The sequence below is a fragment of the Pongo abelii genome, chromosome 2, assembly GCF_028885655.2.
Source record: "Pongo abelii isolate AG06213 chromosome 2, NHGRI_mPonAbe1-v2.0_pri, whole genome shotgun sequence".
Classification (NCBI taxonomy): Eukaryota; Metazoa; Chordata; class Mammalia; order Primates; family Hominidae; genus Pongo; species Pongo abelii.
Window position 1 is genome coordinate 204,397,770 of NC_085928.1, and position 18,821 is coordinate 204,416,590.

Genomic DNA, 18,821 nt, shown 5'->3' on the forward strand with positions numbered 1-18,821 from the left:
AGCCCCAGCGCTGATCAAAGTTCCAGGCAGTGGTTCCTCCCCTCACGTGGTCCCAGCGTCCCCGAATGTCACCAGGGTCACAGGACGGACGGCACACGGCCTTGGCAAGGCCTCTGAAGATTACAAAATGACCCTGAACTCCTCCCATGTACAGAGCCCTGCCGGGGGCAAAATCCCACCGAGGTTGCAGGGTTGGCACCTTCAGGACCCCGAGGACACTCAGAAAGCCCTAGAGATTCCCGCAGGCGCCTGGGTTGGTGAGGACTGGGATGGGGTCCACGCTCACACCCATACCTGTGAGCAGAGGCAGAGGGACTGGGAGCCTGCCTTCAGCATCAGGCCCCTGCTGGGCTCTCAGCGTCCGGAGGCATTTCAAGAGGGCTGCGGATTTGTTGTTTTGTCTTGTTGTGTTTGTTTGTTTGTTTAATGAATGAACTTTCTAAACCCTTCCTGAGTTAGAAGGGGAAAAGCTATAGGGAGATGAATTGGGGCCCAATATGGAGAGGAGTGCTCACACACTCAGGGCTGGCCGAGGACGAAAGATGCTGCTTTGGAAGGGAGGTATTTTCCCGTCTCTGGAGGTGTGGAACCAGGGCTGCAAGACACAAGGAGTGTGTGTGTGCTGAGTGCGTGCGTCTGGGGGGGTGTGTGTGTAAGTGGGTGTATGTGTGAGTGACTGTAGGGGGTGTGTGGTGAGTGCATGTGTGGGGGTGTGTTGTGTGTGTTGTGTGTGTAAGTGGATGTATGTGTGAGTGGGCGTGTGTGTGCGTGGGTGTAGGGGTGTGCGTGGGGTGAGTGCATGTGTGGGGGTGTGGTGTGTAAAGTGGGTATATGTGTGAGTGGGCGTGTGTGTGCGTGGGTGTAGGAGTGTGTGTGGTGAGTGCGTGTGTGTGGTGTGTGTGTAAGTGGGTGTATGTGTGTGTAGCAGTGTGTGGTGAGTGCGTGTGTGTGTAAGTGGGTGTATATGTGAGTGGGTGTGTAAGTGGGTGTAGGGGGTGTGTGGTGAGTGCATGCGTGTGGGTGTGGGGGGGTGTGTGTGTAAGTGGCTGTATGTGTGAGGGGGTGTAGGGGTGTGTGGTGAGTGCGTGTGTGGGGGGTGTGGGGTATAAGTGGGTGTGTGAGTGGGTGTGTGTAAGTGGGTGTAGGGGTGTGTGTGGTGAGTGCGTGTGGGTGGTGAGTGCGTGTGGGTGGTGTGTGTGGAAGAGGGTGTACGTGTGAGTGTATGTGTGTATATGTGTGAGTGGGAGTGTAAGTGGGTATATGTGTGAGTGGGTGTAGGGGTGTGTGTGGTATGAGTGGTTGTGTATATGCATGAGTATGTCTCGTGTGTGTAGTATGAGAGTGTGTGAGAAAATGTGTGGTGAGTGGGTGTGTGAGTGTGCAGTGAGTGTGCGTAGGTGTGTGGGTGTATGTGTGTGGTGAGTGTGTGTGTGCAGTGTGTGGGTGTGTGGTGTGTGTGGTGAATGGATGGGTGTGTGTGAGTGTGCAGTAGGTGAGTGTATGTTGGGGTATATGTGTGTGTGGTGTGTGGGTGTGTGGTGTGTGTTGTGAACGGGTGGGTGTGTGTGAGTGTGCAGTAGGTGAGTGTGAGTGTGTTGGGGTGTGTGTGTGGTGTGTGGTGAGTGGGTGTGTGTGAGTGTGCACTGAGTGTGAGTGTGAGGGTGTATGTGGGTGTGTGGTGAGAGCGTAGGAGTGGGTGTGTGAAGGCGTGAAGGGTGAAGGGGTGACCTGGACGAGCAATCTAAGACCGTTTCAATGCCAGGAGTCTAACATGGTATTGATTTTTATCTCATGCTTTTTATGAGTGCAAATTAATGTTTCTTTTGCACGTAAGCTGATTGCATCAGCCAAACTGCAAAGGTCTAATGGAGTGTGGCAAGGAAGTGTGTTTCAGTGGCGATATGCCACAAATGCACTCTGGCAGAGGACAGCAGGAGCCTCTCGGATGGAGAAAGGCAGTGAACAAAGTGTGCCCAGCTCCCCCTTGGCGGCCCCCAGGCTGGCAAGGGCGGGATAGTGGCTGGGAAAAATGGCTTGTGTGGGGGCACTCACAAGCAGGTCTGGGAAGAGCCTGGCACTGCCCTGTACTCAAGGTTCTCAAGCCATCCACACTCGCCTCCAGCAACACCATTTGTTCATTGGTCAACGTGGCCTGGTGAACAAGAGAAATTTGGCATTGGACAGATCTAGGTTTGAATTCTGACTCTTCAACTAACTAGTCAGTCCTTAGACAAGTGATTTAATCTCTACAAGTCTCTGCATTCTCATCTGCGGAATGGGTGTGGCAGAAGGCCTGGGGAGGTAGGAGACAGAGAGAGAGAGTGTGTGTGTGTATAGGGTGAAACATCTGTGGAAGTGGACTTGCATTAAAAATTTCAAGGATCAGCCAAGCGAGGTGGCTCACGCCTGTAATCCCAGCACTTTGGGAGGCCGAGGTGGGTGGATCATGAGATCAGGAGATCGAGACCATCCTGGCCAATATGGTGAAACCTCATCTCTACTAAAAATACAAAAATTAGCTTGGCGTGGTGGTATGCACCTGTAGTCCCAGCAACTAGGGAGGCTGAGGCAGGAGAATCGCTTGAACCCGGGAGACGGAGGTTGCAGTGAGTCGAGATCGCACTACTGCACTCCAGCCTGGCAACAGAACGAGACTTTGCCTCAAACAAACAAAAAAATTTCAAGGATCTTCTGAAAGAAAAGGGATGGAGATTCTAACTCCTTTCCCCCTTATCCAAAATTCCAGAAAGCTGTTTGAGTGTACTAAGGTTCAGTGGCTAGGGAAGGGCAACAAGGCCCTGCCCCGCTCATCGGAGGGGTCCAGCCCTGTAATATGGTGAACATGACTGACCCCTGTCGGGCTTAATCTCCTGGGACAGGCTTACACCTGGCAGAAGGGATCTAAGGCACTAGAAGAGTCCAGGTAAATATGATTGCAAGCCCTTTTCCTGGGTATAATCATGGGATAAAGGGACAGGGACAGCAGATCAGCCCTCTCTTAACTGCTGGACCTGTACCAGCAGCTGTGGCACCCCCAGAACCCAGAGGCCTGAGGGAGTTCTGGGGACGCCTGGACACTTGGAGGGAGTCACCTTCCTTCAGACAGTGTTGCCTGAGAGCCTGGGACTTCCTGAGCCTGGTGCTAAGTACTTATAGGAGTCCAGAGGTGTGTAAGATAGTCCTGCCACCTGCCTGCGTGCATGTGTGTGTGTGCGTACACACGTGTGCTTTGAACAAATGCTGACGGAACGTCAGTGGCTTCCTCATGGTATAAAAGAACCAGCCTGGGAGCCTGGAGGCCTGGGTGCAGGGCTGCCTCAGCCACTGGCTTACTGGTGACTATAAGACATTCATTTCCTGTCTTGAGCTCCTTTTCCTCATCTATAAAATGGATTGAACTTATCCTTCAGGTCTTTTCCAGCCACGGTGGCCTATAGATACCATTTGTTTTTTCTTTTTGGTCCCCACTCATTTTCTTTTTTTTTTTGAGATGGAGTCTCGCTCTGTTGCCTAGGCTGGAGGGCAGTGGCACAACCTCGGCTCACTGCAACCTCTGCCTCCTGGGTTCAAGTGATTCTCCTGCCTCAGCCTCCCGAGTAGCTGGGATTACAGGCACACACCACCATGCCTGGCTAATTTTTGTATTTTTAGTAGAGATGGGTTTTTGCCATGTTGGCCAGGCTGATCTTGAACTCCTGAGCTCAGGTGATCCACCCACCTCGGCCTCTCAGCGTGCTGGGATTACAGGTGTGGGCCACCGCACCCGGCCTCCCACTCACTTTCGAAAGGCCTATTCTCAGCCCAGAATCTGCTTTCCGTAATTATCTGTCCAGTTCAACCTTGCACAAACATAGCAAGAACAGAATCCACAGGTGTGAGACCACCTACACAAGACGTCCATAGAGAGCATACACAGCGCATGTATACATGTATATTATTTATTGTTGATTCTGTACACCAAATGGATTACAAGCAGCATCCAGCAGAAGACAGACCCCCCAACCCTGCCCACCAGGGCTCACACTCTACAAAACCCTGAGGGCCTAGAAATCTGTAAATGCATCGCCAAGCACTGGGGCTGATTTGCAGTAATTCTCTAAGCAAGGCAAACATGATTTAGTTTTGAAGGCAGCACGAAGGCAGCGGGTTGGTGAGAACAATCTCTCCTTAAGAGAAGAAGAAACCTGGGGCGGAAGGAGTTTTACCCAGAAGTGGCTTGCCAGCCCACCCTCTCTGAACCACAGCAATGGCTTCCTTCCCAAGGCCACTGCTGCCTTCCCAACAATGCAGATTCAGTTCTGACTGTGAGATCTGGGGGCTGAATCTTTGAGTGGTTTATAGCTAAAAGCTAGGATACATCTAACATCTGTCGACCAACGCTGGTTCCCGAGTTATCTCTAGCTGTCGGCTCTCTGTAAACTTCCTGAGTTTGGAAGTTCTTTCCCAATAGCTCTACATCAGCATCTGAAAGGTTGTGGAAATTGTGTCCATGAAAAGTTCTAAGTAGAACTCTTGTACCTCTAAAATCTAAGGAGGAAGAACAATATACATACAGCCCAATTCCCATGAGAGGGACCAGCTATTCTATTCTTTAAGGGATGGAGGAGTTTATTTTTTCCTGTGGTTACAAAGCTTTTGATCTGTATGGTACCAAGTGAGATTCTGATGACCAAGACTAAGGAGAGCAACAGGGGAATGGCTTCCATTTTCTTTGGTTTAATGACGAAAGCCCAAGACAAGCCATGAGCTCTTGTACAAAGTTTGAAGAGATAAATAAAACTCCCAGCCTATTGAATACCATGCAGAAGAGCAAGTGCTTCTGTACCCCATCACAGGTGGGTAGAGGCAGCACTCCTACCGCAGGGGTGCTGAGGGCTAGAGAGAGAATCCACGTCCAATGCTTTGAAGAGTATCTGTGCACAGTAAGCACTTTTTAAAAATAGTGGTTCTAACTGGCTTTTGTTGTTTCTTCTCCAACACTGACTCCCAGCTCCCACTACAGATAGGTGTGGGACTGTCAAGGAGCTGTAAACAGAGAGGAAAAGTGCACTGAACTCTGTACCCTACTCCAGCTTTCTGGGGGACCAGCCGGCTCATTCCAGCCCTGAGAATTGAGCAAATGCATCATCCTGTTGGAAAGGAGACTCCACTCAGCTTTTCTAGTAGCTCCTCAGCCAGACAACATGGTGCAGAGAGGTTGAAGGGCCCACTGAAGAAAAGGAGGCCAATGGCTCCATCCAACCACTCTGATGGGAGAAAGGAAGAGGCAAGAGGTTCACATAAAGGGGCCCTCACCCCTCACCTAGGGTGCTCCTGGGTGGCGTCATCTGAGGACAGCGGCCCTCAGGTCAGCCTCTGGGCTGGAGAGGAAGGTGCTCCAATGTCATGGCTACTACCAGGAATACCTAGAGGTTCTGGGTTAAGATTGGCAGGGCCCACTGGATGAAGAGGTTTCCACCTCTCTCCAGCCCTGGCCCACTTGTGCCTGTGCACAAAGACATCTGGAGGCTACTCACAGGAGCACCCGACAGGTCTGTGGGCAAACCCATGCTTCCTGTCTGGAGGGGTACGGGCCGGGCTGCCCCTGTTGGCACCAGGCACAGCAAGCCACCATCAGCGGGTGATGCTCATGTGCCATGCTCTGGGCTCACTTCTTGTTGGCTCTGGCAAGCCTTGGTGGATGTCCTCCAGGTGCCACCAATAGTTTGGAAATGCCTTGGAGACCCTGGGGGGATGACATCTCTTGACTTTGACGGGCCTCATCTCTCCTAGATTCCCTGGGACAGAGAATGAAAAGCTACAAAGTGCACTAGTGTTTGCAAACATCCCTCTGGACCCTTTTTGTGCAGGAACTGGAAGGGAAACCTGGTCAGCACTGTGCTCCTATGGCCCTGGGGGATGTCACAGGTGTCTTGTGGAGCGGGGAGCTAATAAGAGCCGATCGGGATTGGTGGTGGATTTCCAGATCCCCACGGAGTCAGCTGAAGTTCTTTCCTGGGCAGATATGGAGACCCGAAATTCTCCATTTCACCATAAACTGGGCCAGTTGTCCAGAGAAAGACGCACGTTGCCATGAGCCTAACTTCTTGAGCGCAATGTGAATGTGTGTGTAGCAGGAAGGCCAGAGAAGGCAGGCATTCGTGTGACTGTGACTCGAGGAGGAGAATAACCCTGGAGCAAACAACTCAACTCCTAACCAGACCACACGCAGGAGGAGCTCCAGGGAGCCCCCAGACCCAGTGTGACCCGTCGGCGTACCCCCGTGTCGCCTGCTGTAAGTGAGATTCTGAAGTTCAGCTGCCAGCTGACTGTGATGTTGATGGAGAATTTTACCACATTAGAAAGACACTGGATTCCGTTACGCTTGGTTTTCAATTAAAGGATCTCATCTCTGAGCTATTTCACTTCCCCTAAGTGAAGAATGAAAATTAAAAACAGATACAGGCATATCATGTCCATAGAAGGCTCCAGGCGGAGGGGCCTCCGATGAGCCGCAGACAGCTTGCTGGCAGGGAAGGGGGTGTGGCTGCACAGACCTTTGCAGTCAGGATGCTTCTGACCTGGCCAGCCAGGGTGCCCCAGGTCTCAGGGTCTCTCAGGGTCTCCAGATTTAATAAAATCTCATGTTCAGGCCAGAGTCTCCCATCCTGTCCACACGCACATATTCTCCTCCACCCCTGGCCACTGGGCCTTTGCACAGGCTGGCTGTGGGGGGACCATCCTGGCTCACAGGGAGCAGGTCCCAGGTAAGTCCATCTCCAGAAGCTCCCATTTCCTCTGGGAAAAGCCCAGGATGGGGGATATTGGTGATGCTCTGGGTCTGGGTCTAGATGCTGATTACACAGGTATGTTCAGTTTGTGAAAATCCACCAAGCTGTACACTATCCTGTTCCCACTTTTCTGCACATACACTTCATATGCTTCAATTAAAAATTTTAAAACAAACTCTAGGGGTGAACACAAGGACCCCCAGGTACCAGATTTCTTTCTCTATCCCGTACCAATAAGCTGATTTTAATGTTTTTAGAAGTCCAAAATTCTACATGATTTCATTCCTTAAAGGACTAAACTTTTCAAAGCAAAGTTTGCAGTTTGGAAAGATCCTTCTCTAAAAAGCTGAGCTTGCTCTGCTGGGGTCTTTCTTCATTTTCCAGATAAAAATCACAAGTGAGACGCTGATGACGGCTCTTCTGTCTCCAGCAACTGAGTGGCATGATTGTCCTTCTCTCTTTCATAGCATCCCCAAAACCAGGGTGTTTGACGGCTCTTAAGAAACCACTTAAATGGTTTGAAGTCTTCTTTGAGGAGAGAACTCACTCTGCCTTCAGGAGCATAAAATCAAGGGGAGAACTTTCATTTGAGGGGACATGCTGGGTCAAGCCATAGCACAAAGAAGAGAAACAAAAGAAGGGAAATCAACTTACATAATACTTAGGCGAGAGGGGCTATCTCAGCGGAGAACTATTCCCACGAAGTGAGCAGGCTGTGGACTAACTGAGTCTACAGAGGCCAGGAGGGGGCCTGGGCGCAGAGAAGGCTGTTCTTGGAGGACAGGTGGGGAGGATTTGAAGGAGGAGCCCTCTTGAAGGAAGCCCAGGGATATGAATTGGAAATCCCCAGGGCTTTTGCCGTGGCCAGTTGGATCTGTCTTCCTGATTGTGGGAAGGTCCGGCACGACCTGCTTCTCTACGGGAGAATCAGGCAGGTCAGGAAGAGGTAGGCACACCTTTCTCTAGGGCCAGAAAGAGCAATCACGGGAAAGCTCCGTGGACCCAGGGGTGGAGGCAGAAAGATGAAATTCCCAGGTCCTCCAGTCCCATCATTCCCCAGCCCTGCTCCAGTCTGCCTCTTTAACACTCATTGGGTGCCTTCATCTGCATCAGGACGGCTTGGCTCCTCTTCTTGCAGCAGCAACATCCGATGCAGGCAGCCAGGGAGCAGGCCAGGGCGACAATGCCAATTACAATGGCGGCAATGGCCAGCCCACTCTGGGCCTGGGTCATGCCCCAAACGCTGCGGTCATCAGTAGCCTGAATGGTAGTCAGATCAGTGTAGTCTTCCACAGGGCTGGTTAGCTCAGTGGTAGAAGAGATGGATGTGGTGTCAGGGTAACTGGGAGTGTCTGGGTACCATGGTGTTTCTGGGTAACTAGGCACCTCGGGGACACGGACACTCGGAACAGCAACGTTGACATTGATGATGATGAGGGACTGGCCTCGGACATTGGCTGGGCTGAAACACACAGGTACACTGTCCATTCCTAACCTAGGCTGGTTGAGCAGGAGCCAGTTGCGGAGCGGAAGGATGTCTGAGTCACACCTCCAGGGATTGTCATACAGCCGCAGCTCACACAGTTTCCCCAGGTGATCGAAGATGCCGAGGGGCAAGTTCTCCAGCTGGTTGTTCTGCAGCTGGATGGTCATGAGGCCATTGACGTTGGCGAAGATATTCCCTGGGAGCTGTCTGAGGCGGTTGTTCTGCAGGGAGATGTTCTGCAGGTTGGCCAACATGCGGAAGACGTTCCCGTCCAGGTCCCGCAGTGCGTTGGTGTGGAGGGACAGCTCCCGAAGCTCCGTTAGCCCGTTGAAGGCACCCGGGGAGATGAAGCTGATCTGATTGCGGCTAAGAATCAGGACCTGCAACTGGCGGAGGTTGCTGAAGACATTGTCGGGTAGAGAAGTGATGTGGTTGTCATAGAGCCAAAGCTCCTGCAGGTTGGGCATGGGCCCGAAGATCCCCGGAGAGAGCTCCTTCAGGGAATTCCCAAAGAGAGTAAGACGGTTGAGCTGGGGCAGCTGCATGAAGATGCTGGGTGGCAGCTGGGAGATGTGGTTGTTGGACAGGTAGAGTCTCTGGAGGTTGTGGTTGTTGTGGAAGAGACCAGGAGAGAGCAGTCCAATCTGGTTCTGCTGCAGAGCCAGTTCCTGCAGGTTGACAAGCCCATCAAAAGTGCCCATGGGGATATCCGTGAGCCTGTTCTCATACAGCCGGAGGACCTGGAGGTTGCCCAGGTGCTGGAAGACCCTGGGTGAGATGTGGGTGAGGCTATTCTTGCCCAGATTGAGCTTCGTGAGCCCCACCAGGTGGTCGAAGGCTCCATCGGGGATGTATTCCAGGTGGTTGCCGTGCAACTGCAGCTCCTTGAGGTTGCTGCACTGGGAGAAGTGGGCCGGCTGGATCTGCACCAGCTGGTTACTGGACAGAAGGAGTGACTCGAGGCTGTCCAGGCCCTGGAAGAGGCCGATGGGCAGAACCTGCAGCTTATTGTTGGCGAGGCTGAGATAGCGCAGCGAGCCCAGGTTTCGGAAGGCCCCAGGCATGATGCGCGACAGCTCATTCTTCTCAATCCTCAGGGCGATGAGGGCTGAGATATTGAGGAACGGGGACTCATTGAGTTCAGTGATGTGCGTGTTGAGGATCTGCAGGCTCATGGCGTTCCAGGGCAGAGGGGTGGGCACTGCCACAATGCGTGCCCCGGTGCACTCCACCTGGGAGGCCCTGGAGCAGGTACACTCGCTAGGGCAGCCATGGTAGGCCAACCCTGCACCCCAGGCTTGGCAGCCCACCAGCAAAAGGAGATAATGCTTCAGTGGCATAGCCTGTGCAAGGGGAGAGAGCACACATTAGTCAGGGTCCTCTAACCGACACTGGCAAGTTTTAAGCCAACATCAACTTGCAGTGCCAATGCTGGCTTGGCTTTGAACCCCATCATCACATACTGAACGCGTGCTCTCTCTGCTCTGGACAGCAAGCCTCTGCACCTTTGCCCCTGCCTTTCTGCTTCCATGCCGTTGCCCAGGCAATTCTCCCTACCTGGAGTGCCCCTTGTCCTTATACAAAATTTTCCCATGCTTCCAAGTCCAGCTCCAGTGCAATCACCTTTAGGACACTTCCCAGATTCCATGAGTCAATCAGTTACCCTTCTATGAAGTCGTCTTCCCAGTCTCCATCATTGGCCACGGTGGCCTTGGATGTCATTCACTGTATCCCTGTCTGTCTCCTTCCCCAGCCAATAAGCTTTCCACGGACAGGGAGTCCATCTTTCATCCCTACAGGTTCCTTAGGGCGGGAACTGTATCTTATCCATCTCTGTATCCCTCACATCATCTGAATGTGCTGGTTAAACACAGCCTTGTCAGGAGGAACACAGAGGCAATGGGAACAAATAAATAGGGCTGAACCTGAGGGAAGATGGTGAGTCCACAAACACGGTAGCCTGCCGGGAGGTGCAGCAGCAGCGGCAGAGTTAGGACCACAGAGCTGGGATCTGCCTGAATGACTACAGTGGAAGCAGCTCTTCCTCACCCTCGCCTGGGCGTGCCCTGCCCAGCCCATCACCACCAACCATCACTTAGCCATCTGCTAGTCCTTTCACCTGTGCTTCATCTAGCTCGAATTCAAACCACCCTCCCAGGAAAAGGCAATGACGTGTCTGCACCATGTCCTGCCTCACTGGGAGAGGCTGCTGTGGCTTAGCTGGTGCCTGAAGCCAGCCTTGTGGGTATAAGTCCCAGTTTCCACAAGAAACACTGGGGAGTCCTTGAGTAAGTTCCAGGAAACCTACTGAGATGTACTTTGAGCTAAAAGACGGTAGGTCAGGCGTGGCAATGTTCTGAAAATGGAGGCAAGTTCATGGAAATGTTGGTGTTTGAAATCACTGATGACAATTACATATATAACTGTGTGTGTGTGTGTGTGTGTGTGTGTGTGTGTAAAATGTAGAGATATGGGACATGGGTGCTGGTCCCTATATGAATATTTAAGGATCACTAACAGTTTCACCTTGAATGAAGCCTGAGGCCTGCAAGCTTCAGCTCCCTCGTGTGTGAAGAGGGGATGGTAACTCCCACCCCACTCTTGGTGCTGTTGTGAGGAGCGAATGGGGAAAGGATGCAGGGCCATCCCGGCCAGTGCTGTGCAAATGCTTGCCGTTGTTCCATGCTTATCCACAGCATGGACCCTATAGACTCCTGAAGTCAGGAGGGCCTCAAAGTGCTTCTGGTCTTGGCATTCGTAGTCAAGGAACTAAGAATTTCTGTGTATATATGAGAGTATCTGCAACTTCCACCAGAGGTTCAAAGGTCCAAACTCCTGGAAGATGGAGCAGTCACTGCCGGTCACTCATTCCCATCACTTTTTGGGGATTCAAGAAGCAAGGAAAGGCTTCTGAGCTTAAAGCCCAGGTCTCCAGACCCCTAAGGAAGTACTTTGAGTGTTAATGCTGTGTCTCCCTTTCCATGAGCAAAAATCCTGAGTCAGAGGAAGGAATTTCAAATGATGGCATAGAAGCCATCAATGGTTGGTTAAAGAAGGTATTTCTCTGGTCTCTGTTTGTGGCTCTGAACTCACGGGGTCTGAAGCCTGGCCCACGTCTCAGAGTAACCCAGGCTTCCTAATTTGGCCTCAGCCCCGTGCTCCCCTTCCCTGCCCCCACAACAAGCTTACTCTGAGATAAAAACCTAAGCCCATTCCCCAACCACACAGACCTTGATTTTTTTTTTTTTTTTTTTTTTTTTTGAGATGGAGTCTCCCTCTGTCCCCTAGGCTGGAGTGCAGTGGCATGATCTCTGCTCACTGCAACCTCCACCTCCCAGGTTCAAGGGATTCTCCTGCCTCAGCCTCCCGAGTAGCTGAAATTACAGGCGCATGCCACAATGCGTGGCTACTTTTGTATTTTTAGTAAAGACAGGGTTTCACCATGTTGGTCAGGCTGGTCTCGATCTCCTGACTTTCTGATCTGCCCACCTCGGTTTCCCAAAGTGCTGGGATTACAGCCATGAGCCACCGTGCCCAGCCAAGACCTTGATTTTTTTACTTGTTCACAGCCCATGGAAGTCCTGACCTGTTATACTTTTACATTAAGAAATTAACTAAGCATATAGAACAATGGAAACAAGAAAGGAAAAAGAATACCTTGTCCAAAGGCATCTAGATGCAAAGGAATGGGGCCAGATTATGCTAGGGACACATCTAAAAAAAAAAAAAAAACTTATCTAGACAAATGTCAGGTCCAGAACCCAGCAACAGAAAACAAGCTGCCTAAACAGAGTGCCCAAAAATAAAGTGGCTCAATATTCACCCTAGGAGAAGACTTAGGACTTTTTATTAACGATAACAAAGGAAGGAGGCTGCCCACAAAAGCTAGTGTGGTCTGAGACTGGGTTAATAGAAGTATCACATGTGGAAAAAAGGAGGTGATGGTCTCACCCTACACTGCCCTGACGTGGCCACACCTGTAATGCTGGGCTCAGTTCCACTCTGAACTTCAAAAAGGCTAATGGCAAACTGACCTCCTGAAGAATTCTAGAGGATGGCGAGGGGGTCTAGAAAGCAGAACATCTGAGCATCCATTGAAGGAACTGTGTCAGCACCCTAAGACATGGTGAGAAAAAAATTAAATTAAAATTAAAATGAAGGAGCTGTGGTTGAATAAATAACCAGAGGAAGAGATGCTGTGAGGAGTCCACAATCACTTTCCTAGCATCCCTGAAGGGCTGCCACGGGATACAGAAAGAACCTAGCTCAGTGTGGCTTCAGAGGTCAAACAGGTGCAGAAGTTATAGAGTAGCAGATTTCAGTTCACCACTGAAGACAGCCTATCCAGAGTCAAAATGGGCAACCTCACGGAGGGAGTAAGCTCACTGTCACTGGAAGCAATCAAGCAGAGGTTAAAGCAATCACTTGGCAAGCAAGCTGTAGAGAAGATTCCCACGCCTGGTAGGGTATTGGACTGGAAGACACTGGTGTCCTGTCCATTCCTAAGATCTTAGGATTCTAAGGCTGAGTTTCAGGGCATGAGAAAACAATCTGTCCACCAAGACAACGGTGCCTGTACTCTTAGGGGTCTGTGTGGACAGTGTGGGTATTTGCCCATCTCTTTGGTGTAAGTGTATGCGAGATATTTACTGCCTGGGCTGACGCGCAAAAGGTGGAGCTTGAATTGCTCCTGGAGACAAGCTGGCTGGCACTTATATTTAACGTACGCTCATATACCCAGCGTGCTTCAAAACGGTGTCACAGCCCAAGTGTCAGAGACTAAATTAAGTGCACGTCACCTGGCCAGGGCGGGGCAATCTTGAGCTTCCCCATCTATGAAGGACAGTGTAGGATGAGGCACCCTGTGAGGACCCATCTCTATGTGGCTTTGTCTGAGTCTGCACTCCCCAGCTGGGGAGGGGCATCAAGCCAGCCCAGGAAGGGCTTGTGCCAGGGAAGGTGTCCCTTGACCTGAGAGGACTGTGCAGGTAATTCCCTGTGGGAACACAGCCACCACTGTCTAAAATGGGCCACACTCAGCATGACAAATATTGCAAGAATTTGCAGATTTGCCTCTGTATAAATCCTCACGTCTGCAAAGCCCATCCCAGCACCACATGCAGCAGTTTCCTGTTTGCAGCACTTTCGACTGCTGCAGCTGGCGCCCAGGGCCCCACAGGGCCTCCAAAGGGCTCCGCTCAAAAGCGGCTGCAAAGCCCGCAGGGGAGGGAGGGGCCACAGAACTGGGACTGACAGCTGGGCCCTTGGATTCTCAGCACGTGATGCCAGCTCGTGCAGTGGCCGCAGCCTCTAGGAGCCCAGCACCTGGAGGCCTAATAGCCCACGCTGCCTGGTGCCGCTTGGCAGCTCTGACAGATGGCAGTTAAAGGGCCACAAAGCTGCCCTAATTATAACTTCTCCCCCAGGCAACCGAGAGCGTCGTCAATCACTTCAGTGACTCAGTCCAGCCCCTGTCCAGCTCCTGGGAAGGGGGAATAGCCTGGCGTCTATCACTGGCCCATGAAGTCAGCAAGCCGAGCAGGCAAACCGAAGGACAGCCTGACAGCTCTCCTGGGTGCTCTGATGCAGTCCCTCCCCATGAGCAGAAGTGCACAAACCAGGGCACTCTGGCTTCGGGTCTCAGCAGAAGCACCGTGACTCATGAGCAAACACATAATTAGCCTTGAAGTCCTGGGCTTTGTTGGTTGGTGGGTTGGGACGTTTTTCGTTTAATACCATCGTTCACATTCCCTGAACACGAGGTTTCCTGGAAGGAGACTCCTCCTTATTTTAATGACACAGAGCATAACTTTTGGAGGGAGCCTGGAAGACCAACGTTCTACTCTGGTTGACACTAAGTTAAAGTATGAGCTTAGGGAAATTCTCCAGGCCTCAGTTTCCCCATCAGTAAAGACTTCCAAGGGCCCTTGGAGCTCTGTTATCTTCTGATGTGAGGCAGGAAGGAAATTTGGCCTGAAGCCCCTCATTCTCCTCAGCTTCTCTTCCCCAGAGGACCTGCTGGACCTCCAGCAGGGATGCCCGGCCCGGCTCCAGCTTCATGCTGAGGCCTGAGGAACTTATGCCCATCTATTCAGGCCCACCTGCCTCCAAGTTTCCCAGCGAGGGCAATCCCACTTAGTAATCAGCACGTCCGCACATAGCCAATAGCCGTTCCATGGAACCCAGGGACTGGGAGGGGCCTCTGGGAGCTTCTGGTCCTGCTCACTCCCAGTGCACCTGGGGAAACTGAGACCCAGAGAGGGGCTCTCTCTCCCTGGCTTCTGCCTTCTCCCCACAGAGGGCTGCCCAGTCATGGCCTTGTCTGCAGAGAGATGTCACCCAACAAGCCTGAGGGCTCCCGAGGAAGATGTCAGGCTTGGAGCAGCCAGGGTCTCTCCCCACGGCCCACAGTGGGTGCTGACCTCAATCACGTGCTCGTGGGGGCTCAGGCCAGTGGGTCTGCCTGAGAGGCTTGGCCTGAAGCTCGGGCCTCGGTGCCTCCAGACCTCCCCATCTCACCAAACATCCCCTCTCCTGGGGCAGCACATAAAATCACCTGGCTTGTTTAATAGAACTGACCTCATAGCGTTGCTGCTGTGAGGATTAAACGAGTTAATGCATATGAAGCACTTGGGTGAGTTCTTGGCACAAAGTGAGGACCCAATAAATGTTTGTGATGATCGTTATTTTTGTTGTTGGGTAAAAATCAGAATCTCTGGAGACTCCACCCACAGAGATCCTGATCCCTAGATCTCAGCGGGGCCCAGGATTCTGCATGTTTTTCAAACTTCCCAAGTGACTCCAATACAGAAGTCCACAGAACATGCTCAGAAACACCACGTGAGGTCTAGACTAGCCAAGAACCCAGGCTCAGACCTTTTGTCACTGACCGCTGAGAACAAGAGGACCCAGGATGGGGGAGGCCGCAGATCCTGCCACAGGCCTGGCCCCATCCCTTTACCAATATTTCTCTCAGCGGCCCCTTCTGCATCCCCATCAGGAACTGCGGTTTGTGCTGAGTTGAACCTGGCAATAGAAGCTGCTTCCAGAAACAGTACTTAGAGCCTGGAGCATCAGAGGTGCAAGAGCTTTCTGAGTGCACCTAGTCAAACCATCTGCTCATTTTGTAGTTGGGAAAGCTGAGGGGGTCCCCAGGGAGCAGGGGACTTGCCCAAGTTCACACAGTCCGCTGGGGACTCCTGACACCCGATCAGGGCCCCTAACTACAGAGCTTGGCAAACCCCTGAGCCTCATCACCAGGATTCGGGACCTTGTCAACCACCTGCCTGGCAGGGCCTGGGACTGGGGAGGAGGTGGCTTTGCACCCTCCAGCTTAAATCAACTGAGGCTCATACAATCCACCTGCCCCCTGGCCAGCATGATTCGCCAAGGGCAAGTGCTTCTCCTAACTACCAGGCTGCGTGGGTTCAGGGATTCCTTCTTTAAGGCTGCTCTGATGCTAGTGTTTGTTCAATTCCACCTGAGTCTCCTGGAGGACTGTAGGGAAGGGACAGAGGGGTCACCAGAAGGGGTTGACCCCTGTAATCTCAACAGCAAGGCTGGAGATGGAGTCAGGGCTGCAGATGGATTTGTGATGAGGGGTGTGTGGATTTTTATTTTTTTATTTATTTTTTTTTATTTTTTTGAGACGGAGTCTTGCTCTGTCACCCAGGCTGGAGTGCAGTGGTGGGATCTCGGCTCACTGCAAGCTCCGCCTTCTGGGTTCACACCATTCTCCTGCCTCAGCCTCCCGAGTAGCTGGGACTACAGGCGCCCGCCACCACGCCTGGCTAATTTTTTGTATTTTTAGTAGAGACAGGGTTTCACTGTGTTAGCCAGGATGGTCTCGATCTCCTGACCTTGTGATCCGCCCGCCTCGGCCTCCCGAAGTGCTGGGATTACAGGCGTGAGCCACCGTGCCCAGCTGGTGTGTGGATTTGAAACTGGGACAGCTGCACCTTTACCTGTGTCTCTGCTCAAATGTAGAGGCAGGACCTGGGGCCAAGGTCACAGCCCCCGATTTGGGAATACTGCACCCCAAACAGAAAGCATCCTTGAACTCCAAAGCAAGACTGGCCACACCCTCACCCTCCACCTTGATCAAGCGGGGACCCCCGTCTCTCATCTCTCACGGCCCTTCGAAGCCAAAATGTTGCTTATTGTTTTAAAAAAGAAAATCAGTTAAAAAGCGCAATTCCTTTCCAGCCCTTCTGTTGGGGATCCTCCCAGGTCTGGCTTCCTGCAGAGGCCAGAGCAGGACTGTCATTAGCCTGGAAAGGGTAGCAGGAGAAACTGACAAACCGCCTAGCAGAACATGGAGAACTGCCCCAAAAGGGCTCTTATGAGAGCAGCCACGGGCTACAAACAGCCCCCTTCTCAGGCGGGCACCTGGGGTCCCAAAGTAGAGAGAAATGGATCAGCCCCTGATCAAAGCATCTGGAAGCAGGTTCTAATTTCTGTGTCCTAAAGCCAAGAGAGGCCATAAATCTGAAGCAGCAGTGACTCCTTCGTGGTCAGGATTCAGGGCAGCAAATTGCCATGTGTGAACACAGTCTGCTTACTGGCAGGACTGAGTTGGGACAGCTTCTCCCCCATCTCTTATCTCTCCATGGCTGGATCTACTTCTACCCTCGCCTCACCACCCCCTCCATTTTCTGAGCGAGCTAAGAGAGTGTTCCCTAGCCCTGGGAAGAACCTTCCATGACCTGACTTTCTGTGGAATCTATCCAGAACTTTCCCCTGGCCCCGAACCCTCTCACATGCCTGCCTCATCACTGCTGAGCCCGCCCCGCTGACTCAAGACCACAGGCAAATTGGACTGTCTGGCCCTGAATTTACCCCAGATGTTCAGTCTATGCAGAATGAAGGAAGTGCCAGCCGTTAGAGCACTTCTAAATTAAGGAACCAGTGGCACCAACACATCTGAGAGCTGCCCGAGATAAAGTGATGTATCCCAGATAACCCCAAAGGAGAAGCTGGCACGTGGCAGACAGGCACCCGGCACCTGCGGCTGGAGCACACGTGTCATCCCAGAGACAGTGCAGCTGCACCGAGGTGATGCCCTGGGCCCGGGAGGTGGAAAGGCTCTTGCACTTTGGCAGGGGTGGGAGAGTCCTGAAAGTTCTGGTTTTCCACAGTTGGTTTCTTGGCCCCAGGTCCTGCCTCTGCGTTTGAGCAGAAGCACGGGTCAAGGTGCAGCCATCACAATTTCAAATCCACATGCTGCCTTATCACAAATCCATCTCCTGCCCTGACTCCCTGCTCAAAGCCGCCAGGCTCCACAGAGGCCGACACTTCCAGCAGGAGAGAGGGGAAACTGCCAGCATAGTGTCCCCTAAGCCACACTGTTAGAGCCTGAACAATGCTGAGCCCATGCCTGAATTCCAAATTGGAACTGCAAACCAGGGATCGGCACATCTGCTGAAGTCACACTTGCAGGAGTTATCCATCTATGCAAAGCAGACAGCTCTCTTGCCTGGGAAACCCCCATGAAGGAAGGTCTTGGACAGACCCAAATGCGGGGCAGACCACTGGGGGCCAGCAGGAAAGATGGCACAGGCTCAAATAATCTGAACCTTAAAAAGAAAAGTTCTTCCCCTAATGGATCTAGATTCCAGAAAGGTCAATCCAGTGACAAGGGGGGTGATAATTTAGTCCACTTTCAGCCCAACTTGCTGGTCTCAGACATCTCAGCACCACAGGTTGACATCATGAGCTGCTCAGGGCAAGGGGCGTAAGAGGCTGTTGAGGCATCAGCAGAGGGGCTGGTGGTCCTGGTGTCCAGGCAGTGAGGGAGACAGGCTTGCACCCCTCCAGCACAGGCTTCTCCTGTCCCTGTCCCGAGAGCATCCCCAGGCACACGTCAGCTCTGCCCCTTCTGGGGTCTCCCAGGGGAGCAGGTCCAGCAGAAACGGGAAGGGGCTGGCCAGGCCCTCTAAGCAGAGAGGAGGGACGGGGGTGGCTCGCCTACTTACCAGCAGCTCAGCGCCTGCTCGCCGTGGACAAGAGAGAGCCTGAGAGGAGGACGAGGGACGGCTCAAGACTGCAGCATGAGTGTGGCTCGCCTGAGCTGTCCCGGTATTTAAACTATCCCGGGCGTGAGTCACTGCAGAGGGCAGTGTTGGCCCTGGGAGGGGGGACTGTGGGCCACAGTGCAGCGCCTGCATGTCCCGGGCTGACACTACAGGGGACACACAGCTGGCATCCCTAAATGTAAGGGGTTTGCTTCAACCGTGTTTAAAAACTCAGGACACATTTTCCTCTTTCCGTCTTTCCCCCAGTGTTTCTTTTGGATTCCTTCACTGCACTGGCCACTGTGAGAGTTTACAACGACCCTGCAACCCCCTCCCTAAGTGACTGTGGATCCCCTGCTGCCCTGCCCTGGCCAAGGAGACAAGGACCCCGAGAGAGGGATGGGGCAGGATTCAGGGGCGTTTCTTTGCTCCTAGAAGTATTGGCAAGTGCTTCTCCCTGTGGTTCTAGAAAACTCATTCATTCTTCTCTTTCTTTCTTTTTTATTTTAAACTTTTTATTTGGCTTTAAATTTACAGACAATTAACGTGATT

At 52.3% G+C, this 18,821-nt stretch overlaps 1 protein-coding gene across 3 annotated transcripts; it reads right to left on the bottom strand.

Moving 5' to 3' along the window:
* Positions 1–3,924: 3,924 nt before the first annotated feature.
* Positions 3,925–18,333, bottom strand: LRRC15 (leucine rich repeat containing 15). 3 transcript variants are annotated; one of them, XM_009239667.4, is made up of 3 exons: positions 18,231–18,302; positions 12,291–12,372; positions 3,925–9,599 (listed from the first exon to the last, which is right to left on the bottom strand). In XM_009239667.4, the coding sequence occupies exon 3, from the start codon at positions 9,594–9,596 to the stop codon at positions 7,851–7,853; it is 1,746 nt and encodes a 581-aa protein (XP_009237942.1). In that variant the 5' UTR covers positions 9,597–9,599; positions 12,291–12,372; positions 18,231–18,302; the 3' UTR covers positions 3,925–7,850. The 3 variants fall into 3 exon arrangements, with proteins under 3 accessions (XP_009237942.1, XP_003776440.1, XP_063578465.1); XM_003776392.5 differs by lacking the exon at positions 12,291–12,372 and having other exon boundaries at positions 18,231–18,333; XM_063722395.1 differs by lacking the exons at positions 12,291–12,372; positions 18,231–18,302 and adding an exon at positions 11,914–11,955.
* Between the last annotated feature and the right edge of the window lie 488 nt (positions 18,334–18,821).